Raw genomic sequence first — 25,507 nt, 5'->3', positions numbered from 1 at the left:
AACAGGTATGTCTTCACCTCTCTACCTTCTACTCTACTCTGATGGTATTTACAGTACTGTGCTACAGTATATCACATTACCACATCACGTGTACAGGGTATTGCAGGGTGCTAATGCTCCTTTTGCAGCCAAAGTGGTAGTTTTTGTGAAACATACCATGATTACTTATATTGAGATGTTTCAGTACAGTGGATGATACAGTATATACAGTAAAGTACAGTATATATAGTACTGTAAGAAAAAGAAGCAAACCAATGACAATTTGTGGTTGTATTTCTCTAGAATGACTAGAAGACCTTCTGGGGGAGGACGCCAACGCCTGTTCACACAACAGCAGGAACTTGCCGTTGTTGACCTAGTGAGGGCAGACAATGCCATCCGTCTCCACCAGCTACGACAGAAAGTACTTGCAGACAGGCAAGTGTTCTACAACATAAACCATGTGAGCATCACCACCATCAGACGCATCTTGGGAAAACACAACATCACCATGAAGCAGCTCTACAGGGTCCCATTTGAGAGGAACAGTGTCAGGGTCAAAGGACTTCAATGTGAATATGTACGGGTAAGTGTAACTGTCCTTTACATTTACAATACAGTATTGGTGAAATCCAGTAGCAGCTGAATATGTACCATATCAGTACCACATGGATCCATTCGGAGAGCTACACAGGTACCTGTGTGATGGGGTGGGGGTTCTGTATGTGTAGCACTGTAGTAATATGTTTTGTTTTTTTTGTTACAGAGAATCTTGGCCATGGATGGAGCTGCACAGTCTCATGAATTCGTTTCCATTGATGAAGCTGGATTCGACCTGAGCAAAATAAGACAACGGGGTCGTAATGTAATTGGCCAAAGGGCAATTGTGCACGTCCCGGGGCAGCGCGGCAGGAAATCACATTGTGTGCCGCCATAACCTTCAGAGGCTTCTGCATCATCATGCAAAACTAGGTCCATACAATACCCAACATATACTCACATTTCTAATGCTCTCCATATAAGTTTACAGAACAGACCAAATCAGCCCAGGTTGTTGGTATGGGATAATGTCAGTTCCAACAGCTGCTCTGGTCCAGGCCGGTTCACCAACCACAATCCAATTTGAAGTTATACTTGCCCCTTACTCACCATTTTTAAACCCTATAGAGGAATTCTTTCGGCTTGAGATGGCGTGTATTTGACCGCCAACCACATGCCCGCATGCATCTTCTGCAGGCAATGGAACAGGCCTGTGGCGACATTCAGTGACCAGCAAACCATGATTGTTTCGACATGCAAGGGATATTTTCCCGGTGCTAGCGGAGAAGACATTGCTTGCTATGTCAATGAGGTCCTGTGCCAGACCCCAACAGACGCGGATCCATGAGCCCATGTATGCACAATTGCCATATTTTCTGTTACAGTATTAGTGTTTTTTTCTTTTTTTTTCTTTTTTTTGCTTTATCTGAATTCATGTTACTGCAATTACAGTGTGCTGCAATGTTACAATACTGAAGTAGGCCTATTTTGTTTTTTGGTTGTTTGAAAATGTCCTCCTGAAAATGTGCCTTCTGAATAAACAGTGAAAATCAAAGACTGCAGTGTTTTATATAAGTAGACTAGGTGTTTCCCCCTATCTGTAAAGTGTATGCATATGATGCAAGTGTGTGTCATTTTGTCATCAGAGTTACATTTTGACAAAGGATTGTTGGTGTTTTGATAGCAGAGTTTAGGTTTTGATAGTAGAGTTTCAATTTGACACAGATGTGAATGGTATATTTCCCAGTTTGTGTCATGTTTACTTGTGTGTAGAGTTTGGCACAATGAGCAAGAGTTTTGGCAAATGTGTTCAAGCAACGGGCAAAAACTGTATATAGAGTACTGCCAGTAGAATTGAAAACGTCTGTGCTTGCTCAACTCACAAGTTGTTCTCAGCTAAAAACAGCAGTTGTTATCTCATATGGTTTCAAAATTTCATTGGGAATCTGATTAAGAGTGCAAAACCGGAAAGAACATGTAGATATAGAGACTTGTGAAATTCACCTTATACTAATATGAGGATAATATGTTCGACAAAGATGTCTTCTTACTATCTATTTGGCTTGGATCTACAAAGTAAACATTTTGTAAGTGTCATGTGGACAGTGACAAAGAGGGAGCCGCCTACAAAACTGCTTATTAAACCTCAAATAATGTCAAATACTGCAAATACCGTACATGTCCAGATGTTGGTTCAAACAGTAACAAAGACAAATTACACTCTAGCCTACATCAAGCAAACATGAGCTCAATCCACATGATGTAGCCGGTTCATTGTTAGACATGAGAAGTCACAGCACCAGCTCTTTCTCAGTAGCTGAGGTATTCATGCAGGTTGGGCTTAAAAAATTCACTTCACACCAAATATTTTTTAAAACGTGGTTTTCAATTCAAGGGTCAGTACAGCTAGGATCTGTTGAGTTTTCTATCTAACAGATCTCAATTACAAACTTTAAACTCATACAATTTAGGGACTTACATACAACTGTCGCAGAATTGCTGTGTTACATGTGGTCCCGCCTCAATGTGGTGGTGACTTGACACGTATGAGTCTTCAGGACACACAGATTTTATTAACCAGACAGAGTTTGACCGGAGTCACTTCTGCTCTACATCTTCATCTGACAAAGAAACTTTGAGAAAGGTATCGTTGTTATATATTATCCTTTGAATTTGCATGAATTTGAGATTAATCTGAAGGTGTTGTATTGACAAAACATAAGACTATAAAGATATCTGATGTTGATTTTATCTACTGTGACAAACACCTTCAGTGGAATTTAACAACACAGACATCAATCATAATTGTAAGGCAAAGGTCATCTGCTATATTTCAGAAGTGGACAAATGTTTTTATAGAGGCACAGTTCAGCTACTGTCCATCTGATAAATTGATATGTTTACAAAAGCAATGCTCTGTTGAATCAGAAGATATTGTTGTATATGTAAAATATATATATTATCATATTTCTTGTTTCTATCGCAGGCTGGTTTCAAGCCAAGAATGGAGAAAATCAATACAACAGATTTATATGATGGAAATGACTCCTTTTATGACATCAACTATGACGACATGTACAATGACTATTCTGCTAAGTTGAGAAAGTCTCTCAACATCATGTCTGTCGTTGTTTACTGCCTGGCCTTCGTTCTTGGTGTGCTCGGGAATGGAGTGGTTATCTGGGTGACCGGGTTCAAGATGAAGAAAACAGTTAACACAGTTTGGTTCCTCAACCTTGCTGTGGCCGACTTCCTCTTCACAGCATTCCTCCCCCTGAGAGTGACATACACAGCCATGGATTTCCACTGGCCTTTCGGCAACTTCATATGTAGAGTTAATTCCACCTTAACCTTTCTGAAAATGTTTGCCAGTGTCTACATCCTGATGGTGATCAGTGTGGACAGATGTGTGTCTGTGGTGTGGCCTGTCTGGGCCCAGAACCACAGAAATATACGCAAGGCGTCTTATGTGAGTCTAGGTGTTTGGTTACTGGCTCTGATTCTCAGTGCTCCATACTTTGTCTTCAGGGATACTTTTACGTATAGTGATAACACCACCCTCTGCTTCAACAACTTTGTTCTTTCTGATGATTCTGAAACAGAACAGTTTCGTTATCAGGCCATGGCCATCACCAACTTCCTCCTGGGATTTGTTGTTCCCTTCACTGTCATTGTCTCCTGTTACACTGTGATAATCCTTCGTCTCAGGAGGAACCGCACCCTGGCCAGCAAGTCGAGTCGCCCCTTTAAGATCATCGCTGCTGTTATCACCACTTTTTTCCTGTGCTGGACTCCTTTTCACATCATGCGTCTATTAGAGTTGCATCATCACACGCGTTCTAAAACATCCGGCTATGTCCTCTCTATTGGTCTGCCTATAACCACCAGCTTGGCCTTTCTCAACAGTTGTCTGAACCCACTGCTGTATGTGTTCATGGGCCAAGATTTTAAGGACTTAGTTCGCAAATCCATCCTGAAAATATTGGAGACTGCCTTCCAGGAAGAGGTTTCTCACTCATATACTCACACAAACTTAACGGTCACCAGTCGGAGTAAAGACATGTCAGTTTCTGATGTTCAGGTATAAGGTTGTTCACGACATGAATAAACAAATACTGTAACTGTATACAGGAAATAATTTTCATACAAATGTAGCATTTTTTAACAGCTTTCCCATTATGTCCTGTTCTTCTGATGAGTTCCATTAAGTAACACTTATAATAAATGTGTTTTTGTTTGTTTTGTTTTGTCATTTTATTAGTTTAATAGTTTGGACACAATAGTTTTTATGATAACTTGTTGGCATGAATGTAAGATAAAGATACACTTTTTCAAATGTATATATGTCATATAATGTCATATATATACTGTATATGAAATATATGTGTTTCACATGTATCTTATATTTATCTTTTATTAAATGTGCTATTTTGAAACAGATGTATATTTTAATCTCTTGATTCATGGGGAAAAATTCTTTCAAACTCTTATTCTCACATAATTTGTAGTTGTAACATTTGTGGCTACCTTTGTATGAAACATATTTGAAACTGATAACTCTTCTGCACACTAAAGGTAGAAACACTTCATATGTGTTTCTCAATTTCAGAGGAAATCTGATTAAGACTGTGAAACAGGACTTTAACAGAAAGGAACATACCATTGATCTAAATCTGTGAAATTACACTAAAATTCAAATGTTATGTTAGAAAAAGATATATTTTTACTTCAGACCTTTTCTCGTCAGAGGCAGCATAGTCTGTGTGTCCAGCTTTCAAGTAGACTGCAGCAAATATCCTACTATTTTATAAAACCCTCAATTGATAATAGATGGTGTTCAGACTTCCTTGTAATGTTACACAGAGTGAAGATAAGGAACATTAAAATGTGTAGCCTACATGTTCAAATGTCGATTCATACAGTCAACGCAGAGCAATTACACTTAACCTCAAGCAAACATTGGTTCACTCTACATTATGCAGCAGGATCGTTGGTTAACTTCAGAAGTCACAGTTCCAGCTCTTTCTCAGGTACTCATCTCAACAACCCACAATTCATGCTGTTTGGTTGCTTAGTAACTTCTCCTTTGCTGTTTCCTGCAGGACAGAGACTCTGCTATGTGGAGTATGAAGAGGACAGATGTGCCTCGGGTAAGAAGTTCAGTATCAGACTTTTGCAGATAAACTAATAAGTGAAGCAGCTAACACTGAAAACACTGAGGCCATGTCCTTAATGTTGTTTTAGAAATTTGAGGATATAGGTATCCTGGGGAGAGTTTACATTATACATTTAAAAACATTGATGCTATTGTATTGGTAAAAATTTAAATTGAAGTACTTTGAGGCCAATTAATAAATAATATAAGTCTTTGTTTATGACCACAAAGAATTTTAGCAAATCACTGTAACTAAATAAATAAAGGATTGACCATTTCACCCACTGTGGACAAAACTTTGAAACAGCATTACAACATTTTGTCCTTCATGTTGGAAAATCAAATGTACATGAAATATATATGAACAGTGCCACATGCTGTTCACAGATCATTAATCATCGATGTTGCAACATTTGTTTCCTTCTTATGTGAGATCAACCAAAAGGTTAAATTTTCAAATTGGACATAAACTAAATCTGAGGCATGTTTAAAAAGTGTATGCCTCTCTAGGCCGTTGTTGTTGGTTTTTGAGCTTTTCTTTTGGGGACAGTTTTTTGCCTCCATTTGGACAGTGAGAGAGTGACAGGGAGGTTGGGGAGAGAGAGAGGGGATGACACTGCGGTAATGACTGAGCCTAAGTGTGTGTGTGTGTGTGTCACCATTTATTAAAATAGTTACTATAAGGCTTCTTTTCTTTCTTTCTTCATTAGTAAGATTAATGAGTAGTAAGCATTAACTTGATCTTGCCAAATACTGACCTTGAATCAATCTGTGAAAACTGTGATATCACTTGTTTATAAACGTTTATTCGTGATTTATAAAATGTTAACAACCAAATTAATAACTTAATTATGAACCAATTATTAATCCTTTATACGGGCAGTCTTATTGTAAAGTGGTACCAAATGCTTAGCTGAAAGTCTCTTGTACACCATGTCTCTCATTGTTTCCGTTGACCACTCTGAAATGTATATTTCTTGTAGTGCACTGAGCACCTGGATGCCATCAAAGTACTTTGTTGCTTTCCATGTGGTAACATCACAGGAAGTCATTCACCTGCTGGTTTGACTACTGCCAGTAGAATTGGGGAAATGTCTGTGCTTGCTCAACTGACAAGTTGTTTCTCAGCTAAAAACAGCAGTTGTATCCCATATGCGTTTTAAAATTTCATAGGAAATCTGATTAAGAGTGCAAAACAGGAAAGAACATGTAGGTAATAGAGAGTTGTAAAATTCATCTTATACTAATATGAGGATAATATGTTCGAGCCAAGCCTACTTTCAGTCCGGACACATTAACAGTAACTTGTCAGTAACATGAATTATTTTTTTTTTCCCATGTTAAAAGAACAAATGATGTCTGCACTCTGCACTGATTCTCCTCCTTCCAAACTCTCTTTTTAAAATAATCTGTGGTTTGAGACATTTCTGCAAAAAAACACATACACAATGGGATGTAACGTTAATTTAAGGAAACTTTTCAAGAAGCTTGGTGTACTCGAATGTAATAGAGATGATATTCATCTGTAGGGTTGCCAACCTTTTGTGTGAAAAAAGGTGTCAAATTGCATCCCATATTGATTCAAATCCACCGAGTACCAAGAAAATAAGTACTTTTCGTCGGGAGGTGGTACGAAATTTGTCGAAGGCGGCCACCTCACAATTCTCTATGCAGGAAAAAACCTGCCCTACAAAACTGCTTATTAACCCTCAATTAATGTCAAATACTGCAAATACTGCACATTTTCAGGTGTCGGTTCGAACAGTGACAAAGACAAATTACACTCTAGCCTACATCAAGCAAACATGAGCTCAATCCACATGATGTAGCCGGTTCATTGTTAGACATGAGAGGTTGTGTTGACAAAACATAAGACTATAAAGATATCTGACGTTGATATTATCTACTGTGACAAACACCTTCAGTGGAATTTAACAACACAGACATTTATCAAAATTGTAAGGCAAGGGTCATCTGCTATATTTCAGAAGTGGACAAATGTTTTTATAGAGGCAAAGTTCAGCTACTGTCCATCTGATAAACTGATATGTTTACAAAAGCAATGCTCTGTTGAATCAGAAGATATTGTTGTTGTTGAGCTTTAGAAAAATAAAAAAAATATATGCTTCATGTTTCTATCGCAGGCTCGTCTCAAGACAAGAATGGGGAAAATCCATATCATGTCCCTCATTGTTTACTGCCTGGCCTTCGTTCTTGGTGTGCTTGGGAATGGAGTGGTTATCTGGGTGACGAAGAAAACAGTTAACACAGTTTGGTTCCTCCCCCTGACTGTTACACCTCAGGAGGTGACCTGATTGCTGAGGTACAGCAGGTGTTCTCACTCCTAGCTAAGCTAATGAAAGAGCAGGCTGTGGCAACTGGCACGGCCATGGCCTCCCTCTGGATGGTGAGGCGCCACCTCTGGCTGTCTCAGTCACAGCTGCAGGGTGAGGACCAGGACGGTTTGCTTACGCTGCCTGTGGTGCCATCTACCATGTTCAGGCCAGATGCAAATAAAATGCTCCTTCAAGCCCACCTGACCTCAGGTGGTCTACGACTCCATTTGGGGACAACAGGTGTGGTAGAGCTAAACATGGTCAGAGGGGTGGGTAGGGCCATGGCCAGAGGCCGCTTAAGCCCTCCACTCAGTCATGACAGTTCTCGGAACCCAGCCTCCCCTTGCTGCCTGTCCTGGTAGACCCCTGGGGTGGATCCCTGGGTAGTCTACACCATGACTCAGGGTTATTGTTTTCAGTTTCTGCATCTTCCCCCACTGACAAGGTCAGCCACCTTTTCAGTAGTGGCAAACCCTCAGCACAGAAGGGTTCTGGCTACAGGGGATCGACACTCTCTTGGCAAAGAAGACCATCAAAGAGGTGAAGTGGGACATTCAGCAGGCTGGGTTCTATACCTGTTATTTTTTCATCCCAAAAAAAGATTGGAGGCTGAGACCATTTTGAGAGGGCTCAAACCCCTACATTACAAGATGTTGACTGTGCCGAGGGTTTGACGGGCAATCCTCCGGTTCGCCTTTGATGGCAGAATCTTCAAGTTCTTTCTGTGTCCTCCCATTAGGCATATCATTAGCCCCCCGCACATTCACAAGGTGAATGGATGTAGTCCTAGGACCCTTGCATCAGGAAGGTCTTTGCATCCTCAAATACCTGAACAACCGGCTGGTGTGTGCTCGCTCAGAGGAGCAATGCCACAACAATGTGATCTGGCTCCTGCAGCAGTTAGAGCACCAGTGCCTATGCCCCAACAGGAGGAACTCCTGGAAGACAGGCCGCACTCAGGGCTTGCTTGTCCCATTTCTGATTGGGGACCAGGGTAACCCTGAGATTATGCCTCTGCCTCTTGGGGTTGATGGCAGCCATGGTCCATATTGTGCCCCTAGCTCTCCTGAACATGTGCCTAGTGCAGCGCTACCTCTTGAGCCATGGCCTTTGCCCATAGACAGATCTGCAAGTCACAGTGTTGGTGACATGCACACTCTGTGTAGTTCTCTGGTATCTTAGTGGCATCTTGCACCTAGGTCCTGGGTGTGTGCATATTGTATATTTGTAAATTGTTTTTTTTATCGGAGCACATGGGTGAACACTCTGGTAGCAGTGACATGGTGACATGGTGCTTATATAATGTCGATATAATAGATAGATATAATGTTTATAATGTAGGAGCTGCATGGTTCACCGGGCTTATGGTGCCCATTACTCCTTAACTGTCAGATAACATATTAAAAATGGAATGGCACATTTATTTCATGTGTTAGACTGTGGATATGAATATTGTGACATGCGGCATGAACATGTTCATAAAAACTTCTTTCTAATGTATTTGATTTGATGCTGTATTTGAATCATGATGACAATGACTGTTATTGCAGTTGTGCCTGAACATGCCTGCCTCATTAACACCACATAATTTCACATAAGCTTGTGTCTGGAATCTCCTTCTCTAGTATCATATACTACTACAAGCTGTAGATACAGGATTTACCGGCGATATTAATAGTCTAATTATTATTAAAAACTTTCTTCATAATATGTATTGACCAGCAGAGGGAGCTGCTGTACATATTTAACTACACAACGTCCACTAATTATGCCTGCAGGAACAGGCCCTTCTCAAACCCAGGACCAAAACCTTAGAGGAAAATAAAGTGTATCTTGAGATGGCTTTTTGTACAAAATTAATTTTTATATCCTTTCCTTTCTTGTTAAATTTTATGGTAAATTTCTCAATTTTATCAGTGAAATGGTTGGACAGTTTGAACACATTGAATCAGGCCTTCTATATAATTTTACAATGTAATTTTGTATATGAAAAGTATAATAAAGTACTGCCAGTAGTGTTGGGGAAATGTTTGTGCTTGCTCAACTAAGTTGTTTGTAAACTGAAAAAAGCAGTTGCACCTCAGGTGTTTCTAAATTTCAAAGGAAATCTGATTAAGAGTGCAAAACAGGAAAGAACATCTACATAGCAGGGACTTGTGAAATTCATCTTAAACTAATAAGAGGATAAAATGTTAGACAAAGATAAATTCCTACGTCAGATCTCTTTTGCTTGGATCTACAAAGTCAACATTTTCATTGTCAAGTGTACAGTGGCAAAGAGGGAGCAGGCTACAGGGTTTTTCCTGGCCGAAAGTTAGGCTGGGGTGGTACTTAGCCGTACATTAACACATTAACTGTATCTTGTCAACTTAAATTAACTTTTTTTTCAATCCACATGATGTAGCAGGTTCATTGTTAGACATGAGAAGTCACAGCACCAGCTCTTTCTCAGTAGCTGAGGTATTCATGCAGGTTGGGCTTAAAAAATTCACTTCACACCAAATATTTTTTAAAACGTGGTTTTCAATTCAAGGGTCAGTACAGCTAGGATCTGTTGACATTTCTATTTGACAGATGTCACCTTACAAACTTTAAACTCATACAATTTAGGGACTTACTTACAAATGTTGCAGAATTGCTGTGTTACATGTGGTCCCGCCTCAATGTGGTGGAGACTTGACACATATGAGTCTTCAGGACACACATATTTTATTAACCAGACAGAGTTTGACCAGAGTCACTTCTGGTGTAGACACATCCTCATCCAGCTGAGGAACTTTGAGAAAGGTATTGTTGTTATATATTATCCTTTGAATTTGCATTAATTTGAGATTAATCTGAGGGGGTTGTATTGACAAAAAAAATAAGACAATAAAGACAGCTGATGTTGATTTTATCTACTGTGACAAACACCTTCAGTGGAATTTAATGATACAAGTATTAATTAAACCTATAAGGCAAAAGTCATCTGCTTTAGTCATCTAGTCATCTATATTTCAGATACCTTGCTACTTTTCTAAGTATATAAATATTTTTATAAAGAAGCACAGTTCAGCTACTGTCCATCTGGTAATCTGATATATTAAAAGCAATGCTCTCTTGTATCAGAAGTCGTTGTTGTTGAGCTTTAGGAAAAATAGAAAAAAACATTGTTTTCATCTTTCTATCACAGGCTCATCTCAAGACAATGATAGAGAAAATTAGTACAACGGATTTATATGGTGAAAAAGACTCTTTTCATGACAATGAGGATGACACGTTCTATGACAACCTTGTTAAGCTGAGAAAGTCTCTTAACATCATGTCTGTCATTGGGTACTGCCTGGCCTTCATCCTTGGTGTGCTCGGGAATGGAGTGGTTATCTGGGTGACCGGGTTCAAGATGAAGAAAACAGTTAACACAGTTTGGTTCCTCAACCTTGCTGTGGCCGACTTCCTCTTAACAGCATGCCTGCCCCTGACTGTGACTTACTTAGCCATGGATTTCCACTGGCCTTTTGGCCACTTAATGTGCAAACTTCATACCACCATAACCTTTCTGAACATGTTTGCCAGTGTCTACATCCTGGTGGTGATCAGTGTGGACAGATGTGTGTCTGTGGTGTGGCCTGTCTGGGCCCAGAACCACAGAAATGTACGCAAGGCGTCTTATGTGAGTCTAGGTGTTTGGGTACTGGCTCTGATTCTCAGCACTCCATATTTTGTCTTCAGGAACACTACACCATCATATTTTAATGCGGGCATCGTCAACTGCCTCAACAATTTTTCTCTTTCTGTTGATTATAAAACAGCATCTTTGATTGAGCTGAAACAGTTACGTCTTCAGTTCATGACCATGACCTACTTCCTCCTGGGATTTGTTGTCCCCTTCACTGTCATTGTCTCCTGTTACGCTGTGATAATCCATCGTCTCAGGAGGAACCGCACCCTGTCCAGCAAGTCAAGTCGCCCCTTAAAGATCATCGCTGCCGTTATCACCACTTTTTTCCTGTGCTGGGCTCCTTTTCACATCATGCGTCTATTAGAGTTGGTTCATTTCACAAGTACTAATCGAAGTGAAACATTAGGATATGTCCTCTCTATTGGTGCCCCTATAGCCACCAGCCTGATCTTTCTCAACAGTTGCATGAACCCACTGCTGTATGTGTTCATGGGCCAAGATTTTAAGGATAAAGCCCGCAAATCCATCCTGAATGTATTGAAGACTGCCTTCCAGGAAGAGGAATGATGCTCTTATACTTGCACAATTTTCAGGAAGTGGGTACCTCATTATTTAATCATAATTAAATATTAACATTTTAGATACATTTGATCCTAAAGTCATCTGTTAACAGTAGCTTTCATTATGTCCAATTGTTCCGATGAGCTCCATTAATGATAAATGTCTGTTTTTGTTTTATATACAGTATATATATATATGTGTGTGTGTGTGTGTGTGTGTGTGTGTGTGTGTGTGTGTGTGTGTGTGTGTGTGTGTGTTCTAATGAGCTCCATTAATGATATATGTATATTTGTGTGTGTGTGTGTGTGTGTGTGTGTGTGTGTGTGTGTGTGTGTGTGTGTGTGTGTGTGTGTGTGTTTGTGTATATGTATTTATGTATGTATATATGAAATATTTGTATTTCTCATGTATCTTATATTTGTCTGATATTAAATGTGCTATTTTGAAACAGATGTCCATTTTTAGTTTCTTTCATCACGGGGAAAGAATACTTTAAAACACTAATCCTTACCTAAATTATACTTGTAATGGTTGTGGTGACCTCTGTATGAAGAATATTTTTAACTGAAAACTCTTATCCAGGTAGATGAACTTCATAGGATTTTCTGATTAAGACTGCAAAACAGGATCTTAACAGAAAGGAATACTAATCTAGATCTGGGAAATTACCCTAAAATTCTAATATTATGTTAGAAAAAGATATATTCTTACTTCAGACCTTGGATCTCCTGATGCAGTATAGTCTACGTGTCCAGCTTTCAAGTGCAGTGGCAAAGAAGGAATAGCCTATAAAACCCTGAATTAATTATAAATGATGTTCATACTTTGTTGAAATGTGATACAGTGAATATTATAAATGGAATTTGGAGAAAACAGATATCCACAGTGGCCATGAGAGCTCAATGCACTGCAACTTAAGAAAACACATGAAAAAAGACAAAACACAAACAAATTCAGAAAACAGCTTCATCAATTTGACAGCAGGTTCTGCAAATACTCACAACACAACGGAAGTGTTTCCAGGGGACACTAAAAAGTGATGAACCTGGCTAGTATGCACTTGTTCAATACCTTGTGACTTTTGAAGTTAAAAGCATTGAGCAACAAGTGCACATGTATGTATTAAAATAGATCCATGCAAGTGTGTCCCAGCCAGGTTCATCACCTTTTTTCTTTTCGTTTGTTTGTTTTTTACCTTTATTCTGATATTGACAGGGCAAGAGAGAGAGAGAATGAAATGCAACAAAAGGCCACGGGTTGGACTTGAACCTGGGCCGCTGTGATTGGAACTATAACTTCATTGTATAAGCACTCTTCCAGGTGAGCCACTGGCTCCTGTTATGAGGGAGGCCCTCCCCTATCACTTTTTTGTGTCCACCAGAAACAATTTTGTTGTCTTGTGAGTATTTGCAGCACATGTGTTGTCCAATTGATGAAGATGTTTTCTGAATTTTCTTGTGTTTTGTCTATTTACATGTGTTTTCTTCAGTATCAGATTCAGCAGTGTAGCTACATTCTACACTGAAAACATGGATGGTATCCTATTGGTATATATTTGAATTTAAGTACTTTCAGACCAATAAATGAATAATATAAAACTTTATTTATGACCAGGGGGGAAGAAATTTAGGAAATTAATTAATTCATAGATAAAGGATTGACCATTTCAGCCATTGTGGACAAAGAATTGAAACAGCACTACAACATTTAGTCTGCCATGTTGGAAAATTTAATTTACATAAAATATATGTGAACACTTCATCAATCATCGATGTTGCAGCATTGTTTTGTCCTCATAAGAGATCAAGCAAAAGAAAAAAAAACTTAAAATTGGGCATAGTCTGAGGCATGGTTAAAACCTGATCATTTAGCTCAAAAGAAGGATGCTCCACCTGGTGGTCTCAGGTTTAAATACAAATATTGACAAATTCACATAGAAATGGGCTCATGCTTGTTTTTGGTCTTTTGGGTAAACTTGTGACCTCAGCAATCCTTGAATCCTGGCTAGGGCCCTGACTACATACCTGTTTTTAAAGGACAGTCTCATACAAACCTATAGCTTCTGAATGACATTACAGATCATTGGCATGTGTCTTAGCAGCAAACCAGAAAATCTAGTTTAATTGATAATAATGATAATAGAAATAATGATGATATTTTAAAGTAATGATACTTTTTAAAAGTGAAAAGTGGACTTCAGTTTTAATTTGAGTGAGATTAACAGTTCTGTTTACAAAATCTTGATTTATATTTTTATGGAATTTCATATTAGAAGCATTAAAAGACTAGCATCAAAAGTATGTGTAAGTGTGCAAGTGTCTGACAGGTGGTCTCCACTTCAATGTGGTGCTGACTTGACATATTTCAGGAATCACAGCTTTTATTAATCTGTCATAGTTTGACTAGAGTCACTTCGGCTGTAGACACATCCTCATCTGGACTCCATACTTTGTCTTCAGGGATACTTTAACGTATAGTGAAGACAACATCCGCTGCTTCAACAACTTTACTCTTTCTGATGATTTTCAAACAGGACAGTTTCGTCATCAGGCAGTGGCCATCACCAACTTCCTCCTGGGACTTGTTGTTTCCTTCACTGTCATTGTCTCCGGTTACGCTGTGATAATCCATCGTCTCAGGAGGAACCGCACCCTGTCCAGCCAGTCGAGTCACCCCTTAAAGATCATTGCTGCCGTTATCACCACTTTTTTCCTGTGCTGGGCTCCTTTTCACATCATGCGTCTATCAGAGTTGGTTCATCACACGGGTTCTCAAACATTAGGCTATGTCTTCTATATTGGTCTGCCTATAACCACCTCAACAGTTGCCTAAACCCACCGCTGTATGTCTTCATGTGCCAAGACGTAAAGGATCAAATCCATCCTGAATGTACAGGAAACAGTCTTCCATTAAGAACAGACTCTCATACTGATACAAAGTTAGTGGACAAAAGTCAGGGCAATGGCATATCAGCTCTAAATACTGAGGTATAAGGTTGTCCATGACATGAAGAGACAAATTCTGAAACTGTACAAATAATTATAACAAATGTTGAATATGAATGAATATAAAACTTGTTTCAAGTTTTTGTCTTGTTTTTGTTTTTTTTCAATTCAGTGTACATTTTCACAGACCAAAATATTTAATCCTCACACAGGTCGATTATGTGCTTAAGTGAACACAGTAAAAAAAAAATTGTGTTGATTTGTTTAAAACAAGCAATAAAAAATAAGATTTCATTGACAAATATATCTAAAATCTATGTACCCTTCACCTGTTAAGTGCATTGCTTTATTTGTCCCTACACTGTAAACCTTTGATGTAAATTTACAGTGAAATCTGAAAAGCATTCTTCTGTATTAATGTAATACAGTGCCATGCTGTAAACTGCAATGCAATCAGGGAGAAAAAAGACATGATTACAGCACTTTCAGAGAATGCTATTATGTACAAGAATTAACTGTAAACTTTACTGTAAACAGCTGAACATCTTGGGAAGGTAAATTTTTTTTTTTAATTGACCGATAGTAATAATAGTAATTTGACAATGAACATTGTACCTTTATAGATTATAGTAGACTGTAAAACTTATGGAAGAGAATGAATCTACATTGTGAAATATTATGTCTGAACCACTGCACATATAGGCTTGTAGCAAGCTTATTTCCACAGCATAGTCCCCAGATAAACCACTTTTGCTTTGCACGCAATTCAACCCAGCTTCCTCTATTATTAACACATGAAAAAAAACTGTACACAGGAACATAACAGTCCCCACAGATACCATTGTTTGCTGATTGTTTTTAGTACGTAGGTCTTGCTTTGTAATTTCCTCTTTTGATCTGTGTAGAAATTTTCCCCCAGTTAATCACCCTGAATGTTGCGGTTGTGTAAATATTCTTCATAAGATTATAAGTACATTATTCTATATTATTATGATCAGTTAGGAAGTATTTACAATAAATGTGTATATTTTATTAGCAGAATAGTTTGGATGTGATCAACATTACTTTTCTTTTTCTTCTTCATTCTTTACAAGATAACATTAATGGTGTATATAAAATATTTTTATAATCCTGTCATTTAATAAAATTAAATTGTGAAACTGTGTATTAAAAGATTTTGCTACTATTGTTTTTTTTAATTTGTTAGTTGATGCATTTGTTTGTCTTCTAAGGTATTAAAAATTAAATATAAAGTTAAATGTGTTATTTACAGGGACAAATTACAAGGTTTTTTGTTTTTGTTTTCATTTTTGTAAAAACGCCACAAACGTAAGCAGCATGCGTCATGATGTCATAGTCGTTACCATCTTAAGAAGCTCGGGGGAAAGACAACCCCCGGCCTGCAGCAGTAAGCAGTCATCGACCACAGAGCATAACTAGCAGGACGTTGCAAATGACATTCACAGTATCCTGAGACGTAAACGATTTCATGGTAAGTTGTGTCTAAGTTGACTGTTTGAGGAAACTGGTTGACACTTAAATGTCTGTTGTGTGGCAATCACAGGTCTCCCATTGCTATGAAACGTTAGCTAGTAGCAGCTAACGTTAGATATCGCCTGACTATAGTATTAGCCCACAGCTAGACATTACGTTGATACAATTTGTGGGCTGTTCATACTTCATGCCTGTCTGTAGCCTTAAGTCTTTCAAGGAGCCTTCGCAGCACACATTCTGTACAATTTAACGTTAGCTTTTCAAAGTAGGCTAGCGTTAGCCCGCTCCCTAAATACAATAGATGCAGCTAGTGAAGCATTCAGTCGCCCTCTGTCGGCATGCTTCTGCATTTTAAACACACTGTTCACGGTAAATGTGAAATTCTGAGCATAGACTGAAGTCTGTGCATAATTAATTCGTAGACAACCTTGAATTTATATCGTGGTTATAGCATTATCCCCCAAACGGTTGTCCTCTTTCGAAATTGTAATCATAAGCTACTTTTTGTTCATTTTCATTTTCATTTTCTTTGATAAAGGTTTTAGTGTGTATATATATATATTTTTATATATATATATATATATAGTTTTTACTTTCTTTGCAATACAATTCATAGTGAATACCTTGACTACACTATGCCATCATTAAAATAAATTTTCAAAACGATCAGTCTGACATCAAGAAAGTATTACCACTTTACTCTTTCCTTGATGGGAAGCCACTAATATATTATTTGTATTATATTTATACATTTGTATAATCTGTGGGAAGAAGCATAAGGCTATAGGATCTAAACTTCTTGTCTTCATCACTAAATGCCCTACTGAAGTTAAAATACATTTTTCAAACAACAGCAGCACTCTAGAAGTATGCTTTACCTGCAATTATTGCTAAAATAGACTGAAAATACTACAGAACAACTGATACTGGCTGTCATCTCTCTAGTTGAAACTGCCGGCCACATATGTGCACTATGTGGTTCATTTGCTCACAACACTGTGGTTGTGATTCCATTGTTTTCAGTACTATGGGCTTTGTTTCAATAAATCAAATAAATATCTGGATCAGCCCTGATACTGATGCTGCCGGTTGGTTTGGGATATCCCTTTTGGGACATCCCTATTGGGGTCCGGTGATGTCTACCGAATTGACTGAATTGTGCACGACAAGACATAGTGATAAAGGTTCATAACAGTATCACGATTCTAAATTATTTATTTCTTCCACATGATTTACTCATCATTAATATTTGAATTTTGGCTGAGACTCCATAAAACACGTATATGTTCTATGGCTCAACTTGATTCCTGGGGATATCACTACAAAAAATTACCAGAGAACAGGAGTTTGCTCTTTTAAGTTTCACTCCTCAGCTTTGTGATACGGATGCAGGTGCAAACCATAATTTTTATGTTTTATACATATTCACCAGTTCTGTGGCTCAACTTCCCTGCTCAAAATCCCTGCAAAAAATAATAAATCAGAAATAAGTCATAAATATATTTTTCTGAATCAATGCAGAGACTGGAATTACTGTGTGTGTGTGTGTGTGTGTGTGTGTGTGTGTGTGTGTGTGTGTGTGTGTGTGTGTGTGTGTGTGTGTGGCAAGGTGCACACTACTGTCAGTGTGGATGGCTGTGTTGTATATGGTAGCATTTTCATTTTCTTCATGTTGAATTTTAATTTAAATCTTTATAAGCAAGTGGAAGTAGATTATTACCCACATTAATGGGTCACATATGCCCATGCATACTACAGGGCCAGGTGTACCAAGAAGGACTTTAAATTTGCATATGGTGTGTTTAGTAGATTGCACTCAGAATTTTTATTTGGATCTGTGGTCGTGTATTTTTTGTCTCGTGCTGGAATTTTGAAAATGTGTATCTGTTAATCTCAACACCCCTAACTAGTTTGCAGGTTTGTGTGTGTTGCCAGGTACAATAAGATTAAACAGAGTACAACATCATCTTCAGTTTGTCCAAATCTTCTGATTATTTTGTCATGATGCTGCATTGTGCATCTGCATTTTCAGTGCTGTCCTCATCTGGGTACTGATACAGCTGGTTTAATAGTTTTATGATATGCTATTATCACCATATAAAATATTTTACCCCTCCCCTTCCTCCCTCCATTTTAACTCCCTGATTCACTTTGAATGTTTAGCCAAGTACATTTTTACACAGAAATTTTATTTCTACCTGAGTAGGGGTGGGCGATATGGCAAAAATATCATGTCATGATTTTTTAAAAATAAAATCACGATTTCGATTTTATCACGATCTTAAATTGGAAGCAGAAAAACAGACAATTTAGACCAAAGAACCTTTCTTAACAGATTTTATTTCAAATAGTCGCAGTTTTGCCTGCATGTGCAAACAACGTAAAGTTTAAGGTAAACAACAACATCCTAATAAAGTGCACTCTTGCAAAAGTAGTAACAAAGTAAAATATCAATCAAAGACATTACTGACAGTCATTTAAACAGGATTTATTTATCAAAACACTAAATAGCTTATTGAAACGCAAAAATACAAACTAAAGTGACTGTGGTTATCTCTTTTAGTGCAACAGTTGCTAGTGCTAGTGCTTTAGTGCTTCCTCTTCAGGTGATTAAACAGGTTCGTCGTGTTACCACCCGACGTGCGAACGGTTTCTGTGCAAACTTTGCAAATTACATTTGCTTGCGCTTGATCAGTTGCGGAAAATCCAAACCAATTCCATATAATGGAGGTGGAATTCTTTTTAGCGACCAACTCCGTTTGGCTTTCAGCCATCGCTCTCCATGTGCTACCGCTACACACACAAACAAGTAGACGGGTAGGAAAGCGCGTCACTGCCCGTAATTCGCTATGATTGGTCGGTCAGGTTGACGACATCAATACGTCTGGTGCGTCGGTGCATCAGCATAGAACTGCAATTTATAGAATGTGCCCTAGACGATCCCACGATCTCTGCAGTTTGAAAGATCGTCTTCACGTTGTAATCCTTCACGATCTAATATCGTCATATCGCCCACCCCTATACCTGAGTAAAATTTCTTTCAAGTAACAGTAGTGAGTGGCTGTTCACATGCTGACATGCTGCAGTCAGTCTAGCATCTCATCTCCAGTTGCTGGAGTTTTTATTAGTTGCGTTTATTGCTGCTCTATCCGAACAGTTCATGTTGCTGTTTTCGTCATTACAGTGACTAACTACCAGCTGTACATTTAAACTTGTTTTGCTCAAGCACTCATAGCTCTCTGCTGCTTTTAGAGACTTTCATTCATAGCAGTTGTTTACATGCTATTCATATCTGCTAGTTACTTAGCAGTTAGCAATGGCTTCTCTCTCTCTCTCTCTCCCTCTCATCTGCTCTCTCTTGCTTGATGTGTCATCAATCTTAAGAGAGTGGTGTTTTGTAGCTTCAGCATAGAGGATTGTGATATTTATTACAACTTCAGTGATGTCTGCTGCCTTTTCTTTGACTCACAGCTCTACTCACTCACAGGAGTTGCTCTAGTCAGTGCCCACTTGGGTACACAGTAGCCTTCAGCGTTGATAGGCTATTACTTGTGAAGTGTAACCAATCAGATGGTGCTGTGGGCAGGATACTGCTCCAGACCATAGATTAGTCACTACAGACAGGGACAGACAGCGGCATTACGCCGGGAACACACTGCCTGCATTGCATGTTTGTGGCAGCTGCATCACTGTCGAAACTTCTCACATGGTTTCATTTCAATAAATGTTCAAATCTATTGATTCATTTGATTTCAAATCAAAGCTATATATTCATGATAGATAGATTTGAAGTTTTTTTTTTTTTTTTTTTTTTTTTTTTTTACCAAAAACTTAAAAACTGAATGTAGTTTTTTACATTTCTGTTGTCAGAATTAAAAAGGAAAACAAGAACATCAAATTGGAATAAATGGTTCAATTCTGGTGGTGGCAAAATTTATTTATTTTTCATTTTTCCTTGTCAAATTGAAAAATGAAGAAAGGTGTAATTGGGTGACACAGATAAAGATAAATATTTCAAAATAAAAGCCAAGAGGATAGCTTGGCCATTCTATAGAAGCATTGTCTGAAGCCAGAAGTAGTATACTTCCTATTTCCAAAGTTCCGGTCATGGAGGATGGAGGCTCCATGTAAAATTATGCAATTATGGTTTATTGTTTATTTCTATGGCATGGGCCAGGGAAGAATCCATTCAATTTTGGGGTTAGCTCCAGAATATTTATGAATTTAAAGAAATTTTCTTTGAAGTGTGGTGTATGTCCACAGTGCATTTTAGGGGTGGGCATGATTAATCAATAATTTATCATTAAGAATTTTGTCAATCACGTGGAATCTGATCAATCTAACGTGTGTATCAAGGTTGTGTTGTGCAGTGTGTCTTGCAGCAATGCAATGAATTTCACTACATGGCAGCAACCAGCTGGGGCTCAATTTAAATTTTCAACAGAGAAAAATGAATACTCAGCTCAAAGGACCTGAGCCTCTTCCGGTAGATGGCATTCGTGTTCAGGGACCAGTTCAGATGCACAACCATGTATATTGTAAGTGTGCACCATTTCAATGTCCTTCCCTTGAATGTCAGCTGGATGAAAGGTGGGCCTAGACCTCTGAAAGTCGATGACCATATCTTTGGTCTTGGAGGTGTTCAGAAGGAGGCGGTGCTTGTCACTGAAGGCCATCGTCAGATCCCTGTACGCCTCTTACTTGATGCACGCCACAATAGCTGTGTCATCCGAGTTTTTCTGGATGTAGCAAGACTCAGAGTTGTATTTAAAGTCCACCGTATACAAGATAAACATGAACAGAACCTGTACAGTCCCCTGTGGAGCCCCAGTGCTGTTCACCACTGTCCTAATAAAGATGGAGACTGGCGACTGCATGTGGAGACTGGCATTTTAGTCACAAATTGATTTATAATGAAAAAAAATCCAACATTTGAGTAGGCTGCAAATTCTATGTAGAAAACTTGCAGTAACAGTTACACAGCAGACACGCAGCTGGTCTGAACACCCATGCGAGCCACAGCATGGCTGCAGTGGCCACACACATACACACTGCAGGCAGTGTGTTCTGGGCGTAATACATTAGTTGCGCAAGACTCCAATCACAGGTGAATTGTCAAAACTCCAATAACACTTGTACATAATTAAGTCTGAGACCAATGCGTTTCAGAAGAAGCAGATAATCTGTATACAAAGACAAAATGTCACTGTTAAACTACTTCCAGACACAAACCCTATGATTGCATATGCATTCACCTCCAGCCAATATTTGGTAGTGGCACCTTTTTACAGCCTCGATTATGTTGAGCATGTGGATATGTCTGTTTTTCAACTGTGGTGTCATCTACACCATAAACCTACTGGTGAAGCATCTGGTCAACAGCTGGTAAGCATTACAATGTGTAAAATGAGTACCAATTAGTCTTCAATCGCTCTTGCACACTCTCACCATGATATTTTTTGGTTTAGTATAGTCGTTGGTTGCATAATGTCTAAAACCACCGCTAATACAAAATGCCTGTTTATCAGAGGCAGGCAGGTTCCTTGCATCATTGCTTTTAATTGAAGTGGATTGACCAAAGTAGACTGACTGCAAGGTGACATTGTATATGTATATGTGTATGTGTGTGTATATATATATATATATATGTATATATATATATTTTTTATCTTTTTCTTTTTCTTAATTTAAAATGTGTTTATGTTCCTATATAGAATTCATTGAAAACATGTATGTTTGTGGTAACATGGGGCCAGGGAATGCTGTGGCACTGAAAATTGAGTTGGCAGCAACGGATTTTATGACGGCATAGACAAAGTAAGTGCAATACCTGATCAGCTTATTAAGGTCAGTATTGCTGCCAGATTGATGTCTCCCTGGTGGTCAGATGAGGTACTTTGATCCAAAATGAGGAGGGCTGAAATTGTGCCAACAGATTTCCAGTGAATAAGTAGAGTGTGTGGGAAACTGTGATGTGGGCAAGCTCTCAAGTGTTTAGAAATCTGTAAGGGACAACAACTGACTAGCTGGTTTGAGACAGTCGTTGCTCTGCTGGGATCAAAACAGACAGAAGATATCAAATTGAATGCATTTTACATAAAAGAAATTTCATGACAATGTCACCTTGCTTGGGCACTTGAATATGGCAGTACTCACTCATAACAGATATTACTTGGCCAAACAGCTGCATCTGGTAGACAGTCAATCTAAAACCCCTTTCCAGCCACATTTAGGCAGGTTAAACCTGTAGCGGCAGTCTGAGTCATCCAGCAGTAATCTGGCATATGTTTTTAAATGTTGTAAAACAAACTTTGGCTTCAGTGGTGTGATTTTTTTTTTTTTTTTTTGATTTTTTTTTTTTTTTAATCCCCTCAGGTGCTGATACAACATGGAAAACTTCAGAAGAGAGGTCAACTTACGACTCATAAGGACATCTTTGTAGAACCAGTCTCTTGCGAGAGAGTGGACATATTGATTCCCACATGGAGACCAATTTTGTGGGTGTCTGGATAGAATTCTACTTGTACTTGCAGATTGAAAAATGATGCCATCTGCACATGGACAAAATATCATCATGGAAAAGCAGAAATCAGTGAATAGTGTTGCTTCAGCACAGTTGGGTGGAGAATCAAGTACCTTCATCTGCACAGAGTGCGGTGATGGGTTCAGTCAGTACTCTAATGTGCTGGCCCACATGGCCATTCATGGACCCTTGGAGTCATTTTCCTTTGATGGCTCATCCAATGGCTTTGAAGTCCCCCGAGAATATGTGCTACAAGAAAATGGTACATTGACAGTTGTGAATGGCTTGGCACAATCACATTCTTCTGTGAAACCAGTATCTCCAGGAGTCCTGCCATCACATTACATACCCCCTATTAAACCAGTGTCTCCTACTTTAAGGCCACAGCTTTCCCCTTACAGAGATGTGTTCAGGCCAAGGCCATCTGACTTGACTTTGGACAAGTCTCGTCAGGGTCATTACCGTTGTGAAATATGTAGCAGATCATTCAACAGCCTACAGAGTTTACATCGTCACCAGCAGTATCGAAACACAGAGCGAGGTTACAAGTGTACTTTGTGCTGTAAGATCTTTGAAGGTAGACAGGACCTTAAGGAACATCTCCAGGACCATGTTAATGAAAGGTTTCACTGCTGTGATCATTGTGGTAAGCGATTCCTTAAAGTGGATGCACTAAATGCTCATCAAAAAGAGAACCACTTCTCCCCCAAAGCTACAGCTTTGCGTAAATCAGAGAATAAGCAGGAAAAAAAGTTTGAGAAAACATATCCTTGTAGGAAGTGCAAGTTTAATTTTTTCTGGATGTCAGATTTTCAGACACATTCACTGTACCATTGCAAAGGAAAAGAGCCTGATGCTACTTTTGCATCTGAAATCGAAACTGAAGTGAACTCTAAAAACTTACATGTACCACTTGAAAACTGCCACAGAAATGGCACATCTATTGATCTCAAGAATGGGGATACTAAAATCTTTAGGGATACTAGTGGTAACATTGATACAGAATACTCTTTCACACCATACAGGTGTGGTTTATGTGGGGATCGTTTCCAAAAGTTAACGGCTCTAAAAGAGCATCATCTCACACATCAAACTCAGGAGGAAATAGATCAGCTGAATCAAGAATCACAAAAGACCTTTAAGCGGAGAATGCCACCTAAAGGCAGACGTAGAAGAGGAAGTAATCCAAATGGCAAGCTGCATCCTTGCAAGCACTGTCATCGTGTATTTAATCATTCTAGTAGTTTATCTCGGCATATGAGATACCATAAGGGTACTATGCACACATGTGTTTTTTGTGGTAGACATTTTCCACAGCGCTGTGATTTGAGAAGGCATGTAGCGATGTACCACAAAGTTGAATTGGAAAAGAAACCAGGTTTGAAACACTTGTATACAGCTCCACAAAATGGACCTATCCCCAATCCTCTTAATGGTGAGAAAAACCCAAGTTCTCCTGACGAGAAAACCAAGAGCTCCTCTGACAATGAACAAACCACATCACCAGAGCAGACTCCAAAGGGGAAACAATCAGGAAAAGCAGGGCGAGTTAACTACAAGTGTCAGGAATGTGGAAAGCGATTTGGACTGTTATGTGTGTACCAACGGCACTTGCGGTATCACAAAAAGGAACCTAGTAGGTGCCCCCAATGTCCAGCTCAATTCAGGAATTCTTCATCCCTTGAGCTTCACCTTCAGAATCACCCAAGCACTGGAGAAGCAGATGATGTTGGACAGACTTCTCACCGCAGTGGAACCAATGGGAACCCTGTCTCAGAAAAGGGCAATGCAGAGGACATAGAGGATGACTACATGGACCATACTCAAAATGATAAAGGAAATTCTTCAGAGGTTATTTATGAATGCACAGAGTGCACTGAGACATTTTCATGCTTGGAGACCTTTCTTCAGCACCAGACCTCTCATGGCTCAGAAAACAACGGGTAACTATCATGTCAGACCTTTAGTCATTGTTATTGCCAACAATCAAGCTCTCAGGAGTTGTTTTTGACTCTTTTGAATGCAAATATTTGAATAACTGTATAGGTTACGGATTGATGTAAAATTTGTTTGTAATGGTTACTTTCCATAACTACTTTTATACACTTCCTCCGTCATGAGGAGAAATATTCTGTTAATTGGCGGATTTTAAATCAATGGAAGCAAGATGTAAGGCTTGGGTGAGAAGCATACCAAATGACTTTTGAATTGATCTCACAATAAACTTCAAAAAAATGGACTCAACTACAACATATGTCTGACATGGGTAAAATGCAAGTTTAAATGTAGTATTTTTCCACAGGCTATGGTTGTAGTTAATTGCAGTCCCACATAGTGTTGACTAGCTAGGATAATTATATTGCTTTTTATTGTATTATTTTTTTGTGGCTACTCATGCTGTTATTGTCAGTTGTAATTGCTGCATTTTTCATGTCTTGCAAATATGTTTGAGATTTTTTTTAATATATCTTGTATATCTGCCTTTTTAAAGGATAGCCTTGTCACTGAGTAGATTTTTAATTGTGCCATTAAAATGTACAGAGAAATTGAGAGCTGTTGATTTTCTTTCTAATAGTAAGAAACCCCAATTAAAACATATTTTTTTCTTCTATATGTAGTTTAGGTGTCATATTTCACATTTTTATGGAATTCTGATATGGCAAGTTAAAGGCAACAGCACAGAGAGGAATCCTTGAGTGGATTAAATGGGGAGTTACAAATTGTGGATGAGAAATGTAGGCAAATATATCTGCTGGATTTAACTGATACTGAGCAAGGTTGAGATTTTTGTGACACATGGGTGCGCTTCATAAT

At 38.6% G+C, this 25,507-nt stretch overlaps 3 protein-coding genes across 3 annotated transcripts; all 3 read left to right on the top strand.

The window, feature by feature from the left end:
* The first annotated feature begins 2,602 nt into the window (after nt 1-2,602).
* LOC111232904 (chemokine-like receptor 1) lies at nt 2,603-4,222 on the top strand. The gene is made up of 2 exons (XM_022760598.1): nt 2,603-2,662; nt 3,005-4,222. The coding sequence occupies exon 2, from the start codon at nt 3,023-3,025 to the stop codon at nt 4,103-4,105; it is 1,083 nt and encodes a 360-aa protein (XP_022616319.1). The 5' UTR covers nt 2,603-2,662; nt 3,005-3,022; the 3' UTR covers nt 4,106-4,222.
* A 6,028-nt stretch (nt 4,223-10,250) lies between these two features.
* Nucleotides 10,251-11,747, top strand: LOC111232905 (chemokine-like receptor 1). The gene is made up of 2 exons (XM_022760599.1): nt 10,251-10,296; nt 10,682-11,747. Exon 2 carries the CDS (start codon nt 10,697-10,699, stop codon nt 11,735-11,737), a length of 1,041 nt encoding a protein of 346 aa, XP_022616320.1. The 5' UTR covers nt 10,251-10,296; nt 10,682-10,696; the 3' UTR covers nt 11,738-11,747.
* Nucleotides 11,748-16,050: 4,303 nt separating this feature from the next.
* On the top strand, nt 16,051-25,243 carry LOC111232888 (zinc finger protein 729-like). The gene is made up of 2 exons (XM_022760575.1): nt 16,051-16,168; nt 22,546-25,243. The coding sequence occupies exon 2, from the start codon at nt 22,712-22,714 to the stop codon at nt 24,638-24,640; it is 1,929 nt and encodes a 642-aa protein (XP_022616296.1). The 5' UTR covers nt 16,051-16,168; nt 22,546-22,711; the 3' UTR covers nt 24,641-25,243.
* The last annotated feature ends 264 nt before the right edge of the window (nt 25,244-25,507 follow it).

This window comes from Seriola dumerili, unplaced genomic scaffold (genome assembly GCF_002260705.1).
Source record: "Seriola dumerili isolate Sdu_G_001 unplaced genomic scaffold, Sdu_1.0 BDQW01000341.1, whole genome shotgun sequence".
NCBI lineage: Eukaryota > Metazoa > Chordata > Actinopteri > Carangiformes > Carangidae > Seriola > Seriola dumerili.
This window is presented reverse-complemented; position numbering and strand designations above follow the sequence as displayed.

Coding starts and splice junctions, on each gene's coding strand:
- LOC111232888 (XM_022760575.1), top strand. CDS start 22,712: ATGATGCCATCTGCACATGGACAAAATATCATCATGGAAAAGCAGAAA.
- LOC111232905 (XM_022760599.1), top strand. CDS start 10,697: ATGATAGAGAAAATTAGTACAACGGATTTATATGGTGAAAAAGACTCT.
- LOC111232904 (XM_022760598.1), top strand. CDS start 3,023: ATGGAGAAAATCAATACAACAGATTTATATGATGGAAATGACTCCTTT.